The sequence below is a fragment of the Tupaia chinensis genome, unplaced genomic scaffold (assembly GCF_000334495.1).
Source record: "Tupaia chinensis unplaced genomic scaffold, TupChi_1.0 Scaffold138665_1, whole genome shotgun sequence".
Classification (NCBI taxonomy): domain Eukaryota; kingdom Metazoa; phylum Chordata; class Mammalia; order Scandentia; family Tupaiidae; genus Tupaia; species Tupaia belangeri.
In genome coordinates, this window is record NW_006198557.1 from 1,434,475 (window position 1) to 1,443,095 (window position 8,621).

General features: G+C 53.5%; 1 protein-coding gene across 1 annotated transcript in view; it reads left to right on the top strand.

Moving 5' to 3' along the window:
• The window catches only part of COL5A3 (collagen type V alpha 3 chain), a 47,033-nt gene that overhangs the window by 8,911 nt on the left and 29,501 nt on the right, over positions 1-8,621 (top strand). The window contains exons 8-22 of the mRNA XM_027765560.1: positions 219-266; positions 1,223-1,264; positions 1,516-1,578; positions 2,157-2,231; positions 2,326-2,409; positions 2,993-3,049; positions 3,132-3,185; positions 3,408-3,461; positions 5,110-5,163; positions 5,250-5,303; positions 5,472-5,525; positions 6,379-6,423; positions 6,559-6,708; positions 8,041-8,085; positions 8,440-8,595. Of these exons, the coding sequence (XP_027621361.1) occupies positions 219-266; positions 1,223-1,264; positions 1,516-1,578; positions 2,157-2,231; positions 2,326-2,409; positions 2,993-3,049; positions 3,132-3,185; positions 3,408-3,461; positions 5,110-5,163; positions 5,250-5,303; positions 5,472-5,525; positions 6,379-6,423; positions 6,559-6,708; positions 8,041-8,085; positions 8,440-8,595 (1,035 nt within the window). The remainder of the gene's footprint in view (positions 1-218; positions 267-1,222; positions 1,265-1,515; positions 1,579-2,156; positions 2,232-2,325; positions 2,410-2,992; positions 3,050-3,131; positions 3,186-3,407; positions 3,462-5,109; positions 5,164-5,249; positions 5,304-5,471; positions 5,526-6,378; positions 6,424-6,558; positions 6,709-8,040; positions 8,086-8,439; positions 8,596-8,621) is intronic.

Sequence of the window (8,621 nt, forward strand, 5' to 3'; positions counted from 1 at the left end):
CGCGAGGACTCGACCCACAGTTGGCCATGTGGGAGTCTGGTTCCCTTTAACCACCACGTCACCTGCTGACGCTCAGGCTCTGGAATTTATTCCCTTCACCTGATGGTCACCGGGCTGAGGGGGCGCTCCGAGGGTGGTCTCCACGTGTGAAATGAACATGAGGTCACCAGGCTGAGGGGTCTGTGGTCTTCCCTCCTTTTTCTCTCCCCCACCCCCAGAATGCTGGCCAGAAGGGGCAGAAAGGAGAACCCGCAGTGGTTGAGCAGGTGAGAGGCCTGGGGCTGAAGAGGGGTTGAAGGGCCTGCCTGGGAAGGGAGTCACCTGGGGTGGGCAGGGTGTGTGGTGGTTAGGGCGCTAGACTCCCACGGGGCGACCATGGTTCAAGTCCCAGACCTGGAATATCATGCTGGGTGCGTGTGTTTGCACACCCCAAACCCTGAGAGGTCAGAGGAGAAAGGTGTGGTGGTTAGGGCGCTAGATTCCCACGGGGCGACCATGGTTCGAGTCCCAGACCTGGAATATCATGCTGGGTGCGTGTGTGTGCACGCCCCAAACCCTGAGAGGTCAGAGGAGAAAGGACTGTGGTGTGGCCATCCTCCCTGGGGGTGATTTCACACTTTCCCTCTCCCTGCAGCTCTCTCCTCTCTGGAGAGCTCTCAAACCCTGTGGCAAAAACCTTCAAAAAAAAAAAAAAGTAAAGAATTGAGACCAGCAGACGGCATATGGTTACGTCACTGGATTCCCATGCAGTCAACTGTGGTTCAAACCCGGTAGCTTGGGACCAGCAGTTAGCGTAATGGCTGTGTCGCTGGACTCCCATGTAGTCAACCGTGGTTCAATTCCTGGACCCGGTGGCTTAAGCTCATGCCAGGCACGTGTGCGGGCCCAAGACCCCGAGAGGAGAATGGAGGAGAAGGGATTGCAGTGTGGCCATCCCCCCTGGGGGGTGATTTCTCGCTTTCTGTCTCTCTGTCTCTCTCTGTCTTTCTGGCAAGTGCACGTGTCCTATAGCAAAAACCTCTCCAAACCTAGTAGCTGTGTGCGTGTATGCCCAAAATCCTAAGAGGAGAATGGAGGAGAAGGGATTACAGCGTGGTCATCCCCCCTGGGAGGTGATGTCTCTCTGTCTCTCTCTGTCTCTCTGGTGAGCATACACACCCTAGAGCAAAAACCTCTCTCCACAAAAGAAAAGAAAGGGGGTCACACCCGTTTCTCTCATCAGGGGCAGCAGTTTGAAGGACCTGCAGGTGCCCCAGGACCCCGAGTGAGTCATGGCTGCACCCCCTCTTCCTGGCTTTCCCTTCCCGTGGGGTTATCCTTTGAGCCCCTGGGGTGGGGCATTGGGATCTAATGTGGCCTGATCATTGGACATTTGAGGCTCAAGGGATGAATCAAAACAGGGGTTGTGTGCAAAGTTGGGGGGGTCAGGAGAGGGTTGGGGAGCAATGGTGGGTCCGAAGTCGGCGTGGCTCTCACTTGGCACCTCTGTGTCTTCTGTTTTCCTGTCCCCAATAGGGGGTGGCTGGCCCTTCAGGCCCTTCTGGCCCCCCGGGATTTCCAGGAGACCCTGGTCCACCGGTAAGAGATCATTGGGGTGCTCCTGGGAGACATGAGGTTCAGGTTGGGAGCACGGACATCTGAGGGGCTGGACGAGGGCACCATCCTGGACATGCCCGACCCCTTCTGCCCGTCTGGCCTCCACCTGAGAACTCTCTCTGGCTCCTCCTTTGTCTCTGGGGGGTCTCTCCCTGCTTTTCTCCATCCGTGTCTCTCTGAGTGACTTCCATCGCTGTCTCTCTCCCTGCGTCTCTGTCTGTTTCCCTTCTTCCTTTTTTGCCTTCCTCTCTCTCACTTTCTGACTCTCCCCTCCTCCTCTCTCCATCTTTGTCTTCCTCTCTCTATCTCTCTGTCTCTCCCTGCTTTCACCTTTCTGTCTCTGTATATCTCTGTCTCTCCCAGCCTCTTTCTCTCCATCTGTCTGCCTGTATCCTTCTCTATCATCTCTGTCTCTCTTTCCCGTGTTTATCTCTGTCTCTCCATGTCTCTATCTTTTACTCTGTCCTCTCTTTCTCCTCTCTCCCCTGCTGTCTCTCATCTCTGACTGTCTCCTGCCTCTGCCCCCTCCTCCATCCTCTCTGTCTCGCCCCCTTTCTCAGGGCCCTGCTGGCCTCCCAGGAGTCCCTGGTGTGGATGGGATCCGGGGTCTCCCAGGCACGGTGATCATGATGCCGGTAAGCCGGAGACACGGGGGCGGTGACGGACAGCCTCGGGGGGTGGAGCCTTACCCAGCAGGGGGGCTCTCCCCTCACCACCAGTCCCCCCTAGTTCCAGTTTGCAAGTGGCTCCCACAAAGGCCCCCCAGTCTCCTTCCAGCAGGCCCAGGCCCAGGCTGTCCTGCAGCAGGCTCAGGTGAGTAGGACGGGGCTGCAGGGGGAGTGGTGGGAGGGGAGGAGCCTGAGGGACAGTGATGAGGGACAAAGAGGGGCTGGATGGGAACAGCAGGTGGCGTGGAGGCTAGGGTGGCTGAATCCCACATGGCCGACTTCACGGTTCGAGTCTTGAACTCAGAGACTTGAAAATCACACCAGGCGTGGGGGCCAGCAGTTAGCGTAATGGCTATGTTGCTGAACTCTCATATAGCCGACTGTGGTTCGAGTCCTGGACCCGACGGTTTAAACTCATGCTGGGTGCGTGTGCGTGCGTGCCCAAGATCCCGAGAGGAGAATGGAGGAGAAGGGATTGTGGTGTGGCCATCCCCCCACCCAGGGGGTGATCATTCACTCTCTCTCTCATGAAGTACACACCCTATAGCAAAACTTAAAAAAAGAAAGAAAGAAAGAAAGAAAGAAGAAAGAAAGAGAGAGAGAAAGAAAGAAAGAAAGAAAGAAGAAAGAAGCGAGGAGGCAGGGGCCCTCTGTCTCCTGAGGATGTTGTGGGTGGAGCTGTGGGCGGTCGTGGGAGCCCCAGGCACCGTCTCCCTCTGTCTTTCTAGCTCTCCATGAAAGGCCCACCTGGCCCCGTGGGACTCACTGGGCGCCCAGGCCCCGTGGTGAGTAAGGGCCCTGCATGGAGGGGAGACACATCGGGGAAGGGTGGCTCCCTCTCACATGCCCCCTCTCTGCCCCTCCAAGGGTCTCCCTGGATATCCGGGTCTGAAAGGAGAGGCGGGAGAAATGGGGCCACAGGTGAGCCTCGGGGGCACGGGGCAGGAGTGGTGGGGAAGGGTCTTTCCCCAGCACCCCTGGCTAATGTTCTGGTGGGGAAAATGGCCCAGGGGCCGGGATAGCCTTGTAGTCATTGCCCTTCCTAGGAAACGCTTGAGAATAACCCCTTCCTGCAATAAATAATAATAACAACAACAATAATAATACAACTTCCTCCTCCTCATTCTTGGCTTTCTCTTCCAGGGTCCTCGAGGTCTGCAAGGACCTCTCGGGCCTCCTGGCCCAGAAGGCAAGATGGTGAGTGACTCTTAAATCCCCGGGCCACCCCTTACCCCATTCCCCAACACCTCACCTGAGCCCCAGGGCTTGGGGGTGTTGTGAGTGGGAGCCAAGAACTGGGAATGGCAGCCCCACCGAGCACACTGCAAAATAATCTGGTTAGGTCGTAGAACCAGGAGGATTTGCAAGCAGGAGGGATGCTTGCTCTGAGGTCTGCAATCTAGCCAGATGAACAGATGAGGAAGAGCAGTATATGCAGAGGCTGGCATAGGGGCCAGCGGGTGGCATGGTTAAGGCACTGGACTCCCACGTGGTCGACTGCAGTTTGAGACCCGGACCTGGTGACTTGCTTTCTCATATTCTCTTTTTCTCTCTGTCTCTCTCTAGTGAGCGTACATGTCCTATAACAAATTATATAATAATAGTAATAAATAAAATTAGGGGACCAGCAGGGGGTGTGGTGGTTAAGGCACTGGGCACTCCCACATGGCCGACCACAGTTCAAGTCCTGTACCTGTGGCTTACTTTCTCACTTTCTGTCTCTCTCTCTCTGGTCAAATTAAAAAATAATAATAAAGGAATGAATAAATAAAATGTAATAACATAATCAAAAAATAAATGAATTAAATTAAATAAGTAATTTTTTTAAAAGATTATTTAATTCCACTTGTTATTTTATTATTTTTTTAATTTTTAAGTTATTTATTCATTTATTTTAATTTGGCCAGAGAGAGAAAGGAAACCACCAGATCTGGGACTTGAACCATGGTCAGCCATGTGGGAGTGTCCAGCACTTTAACCACCACGCCACCTGCTGGTCCCCCAGTTTGATTTTCAAGGTGCTAGGTCAGGAACTTGAACCATGGTCAGCCATGTGAGTCCAGTGCCTTAACTATACCACCTGTTGGGCCCACCCATAAGATATAGCATTTTTTAGAATTATTTATTTTTTGCATTTTATATTTTATTGTTATTTTATACATTTGATTGCTATACATCATTTATCTAGTAAAGAGAATTTACCCAACATGAAATACACCTCAGACCAGTCCCGCTGAGGATATTATACCCATTATCTTTAACAGGTTATAAAACATTTCTGTGTTCCTCAAATGTCTTGCCTCTCTATTTTTTTTCTCCCTAATTTCCTTCCCTACACCCCCAAAGACGGGGATTCTTCATTCCGGCGATGATGCTGTAGACTAGAGGGAGATCCTAAGGATAAAGAACAATGCATGGGGACCAGCAGGTGGCAGAGGGGTTACGGCACTGGACTCATGCATGACCAATCATGGTTCAAGTCCTGGACCCGGTGTCTCGAAAATCACTTCAGGTGCATGTGTGTGCGTGCGCAAAAATCCCAGGAGGAGAATGGAGAAGGGATTGCAGTGTGGTCATGGCCCCTGGGGGGGTGACTTCTTGTTTTCTGTCTCTCTGTCTCTCTCTGTCTTTCTGGCGAGTACACGCGCCCTATAGCAAAAACCTCTCAAAAAAAAAAAAATAAAAAATCAGTATACAAAGACTCCCCCAGAAAGAATCTGTGTGAGGCAGGCGCTCCTGGATGGAAATAGATACCTCGATGATGTCACCTGTAATGGAGTCCCTAATCTGGGGGAGGGGGCTGGGAGAGCTTTGTCCTTGACCTCTGGACTCACTTTCCCCATAGGGTCGCCCTGGAGCAGATGGAGCCCGGGGCCTCCCAGGAGACACAGGACCCAAGGTAGGTGATGCAGCTGGGGTTTGGTATGGGGGAATGTGGTCGTTAAGGTTGAAGGTTCAAGTCTCAGCTGGTGTCTCTTTGGACAGGGTGACCGGGGCTTTGATGGCCTGCCGGGGCTGCCTGGTGAGAAAGGTCAAAGGGTGAGTGTACGAGGCCCCCTCTCCATATTCATGGCCTCCGCCCTTCCCTCAGGGCCTCTGTGTCCAGTCCCAGCCCTCAGCCCTCATCCCTCAGGCCCAGCTCTCTCCCTGGGCTGCTGGTCTCCGCCATCTCGTTCCACTCAAACACCCGTCTGTTCCCCGCTGCAGGGTGACTTTGGCCACGTGGGGCAGCCTGGCCCCCCTGGAGAGGACGGTAAGAAGGTAAGTTTGGAAGAGTGAGGGGAGGGCTTGGCGGCTAGGCAGCTCAACGGAGTCTGAGAGGAGGCGAGAATCCAGGGGGCTGCCTGAGGCGGGAGCAGCAGGTGGCGCTAGTGGTTACGGTGCTGGATACCACATGGCTGACTGCAGTTCGAGTCCCAGACCTGCAGGCTTGAAAAAAATCACACCAGGCACATGTGCGTGTGTGGCCAAAATCCCAAGAGTAGAAGAGATTAAAGGGTGGCCATCCCCCTGAGGGGGGGGGTGATTTCCCACTTTCTGTCTCTCTCTCTCTCTCTCTGGTGAGTGCATGCACTCTATGGTAAAAACCTCAAATAAAGAAATAAACAGCTCGTGAGCTGCAGGCGAGCATTGGGGTTAGAAGGTGAGACTTAGAATGGGAGGCCCAGGGTGGGGGTCGGGGGCCTGCATGGAATTCCCTAAACTCAGTGCATTCTGCAGGGTCCTGGTCATCGCATTCTGATTCCTTTTTTTCTTTTTTTAGAGATTTTTACTATAGGGCGCATGCGCTCGCCAGAGAGATAGAGACAGACAGAGATAGAAAGCAAGAAACTACCCCCCAGGGGGGATAGCCACGCTGCAGTCCCTTCTCCTCCATTCTTCTCTCGGGATCTTGGGCACGCACACACATGCGCCCAGTGTGAGTTTTAAGCCACCGGGTTCAGGACTCGAACCCTGGTCGACTACGTGGGAGTTCGATGATGTAACCGTTATGCCACCTGCTGGTCCTGCTGCCTGATTCTGAGACCCCCTGGAAGGGGCTGCCCAGAGGAGGAAAAGGTGGTTTTCCAAGGGCTGTACCTCCCCCTCCTCAAATAATGCCACTTTCCCGCAGGGAGCAGAGGGACCTCCAGGACCCACTGGCCAGGCCGGGGAGCCGGTGAGTATCGGGGGTCCCTGGGTCCCCCGCTTGGTACAGGGGAGAGATCAGAACTCCTAGGGCCCAGGCTCGAGTGTCCCTGGAATTCTAGTGCCTTGTAGCAATGACATTGGGATAAATCCTCGTTCCTTGCAGGGCCCCAGAGGACTGATCGGCCCCAGAGGCTCCCCCGGCCCCCCAGGACGCCCGGTGAGAATGTCGCTGGCTCTGCATCCCTGTCTGCCTTTTCCTGGCCTTTCTCCCCCTGCACGTCCCCCTCTGTTGTCTGATGTCTCTGCCGATTCAGTTTTTGCTTGTTTATTGTTTTATTTTAAAAAATATTTTATTTAACTTTATCTAGTTATTTATTTTAAATTTGGCCTGAGAGGGATAGAGAAAGAGAGAGAAGGCGAGAAAGCGAGAAAGCAAGCCACCACATCCGGGACGTGAACCACGGTTAGCCACGTGGGAGTCTGGCGCCCTTACCAACCGTGCCACCTGCTGGCCCCATCGTTAGTTTTGTTTTTGAGAGAGATTTTGCTGTAGGGCAAGTCCACTCGCCAGAGAGACAGAGACAGAGAGACAGAAAGCAAGAAGCCACACACACACACACACACACACACACACACACACCCAGGGGAGATGGCCATGCTGCAATCCCTTCTCCAGTCTCCTCTCGGGATTTTGGGCACACATGCACATGCACCCGGTGTGAGTTTTAAGCCGCTGGTTCCAGAATTTGAACTGCGGTTGCCTACGTAGGAGTCCAGCAACATAACCAGTATGCCATCTGCTGGTCCCATTTGTTTATTATTATTATTATTGTCAGGTTTTTGCCTTAGGGTATGTGTACTCACCAGAGAGAGACAGTGAGAGGGAAAGTGAGAAATCACCCCCAGGGGGGATGGCCACATTGCAATCCCTTCTCCTCCATTCTCCTCTCAGGATTTTGGGCACGCATGCACACATGCGCACATGAGTTTTAAGCCACCGGGTCTGGGGCTCGAACCAGGATTGACTGACTACATGGGAGTCCAGCAATGTAACCATTACGCTATTTGCTGGTTCCCTATTATTTAATTTTTATAGGGCACATGAGCTCACCAGAAAGAGAAAGAGACAGAAAGAGAGAGGGAGAATGAGAAAGCAAGCTGCCAGTTTTGGGACTCAAACCATGGTTGGCCGTGTGGGGGTGTCCAGCACCTTAACCACCATGCCACCTGCTGGTCCCCGAGAGAGAGGGATTTTTCTTTTCTTTTTTAGAGAGGTTTTTGCTATAGAGAGACAGAGAGACAGAAAGTGAGAAATCACCCCCCAGAGGGGAGATGCCCACACTGCAATCCCTTCTCCATTCTCCTCTCGGGATCTTGGGCACGCATGCACACGTGCCCGGCGTGAATTCTAAGCCACCAGGTCCGGGACTTGAACCGCGGTCGACTATGTGGGAGTCCAGCGATGTGGCCATTATACTAACTGCTGGTCCTGAGAGAGGGATTTTTGATGGGGTCTCATGTCACCATCCTCCTACCCCAGCCTACTCATTACCAAGATGACAGGCGTGCTTGACTGGCAGCCAGTTGCGGTGCCAGCTGCTTCCTTCTCATGCCTACGTCCTCCCCCCTTTTTTTATGTCCCCAGGGAATCCCTGGTCCTCAGGGACTCATCGGGGCTCCTGGGGAGAAGGTGAGTTCCGCCCGGGTCCTCCCCTCTTCTCGCTTCAGCTCTGTGACCTGGAATAGCCACGCACCCTGGGCAGTTACAAATGTTACAACGTGTCCTTGGGGGGAGGTTTGGTTACAAGCAACAGGAAGGAGGAGCTATGGAAGGGATGCTGCAGGGAGACAGAGAAGCCCACCCAGCCCATGGGACTCAGGCGGGGAGAGCCTGCCAGGGTCCCCACGTCCTCAGCTTTGCTCTCCTGCCCATCTGTCCCCATCTCCTCTGCCAGATGCTGCAGCTGCTTCTTTCTTTCTTTATTAAATAATTATTTTATTTAACTTTATTTATCCATTTATTTATTTATTTTCATTAGACCAGAGAAGGGCCTGTGGGGTGAGCTGCGGCCTCGGACCTCTCCAGTGTCCCCGACTGCGGTGCCAGCTGCTTCCTTCTCATGCCTGTGTCCTCCCCCCTTTTTTATGTCCCCAGGGAATTCCTGGTCCTCAGGGACTCATCGGGGCTCCTGGGGAGAAGGTGAGTTCCGCCCGGGGCCTCCCCTA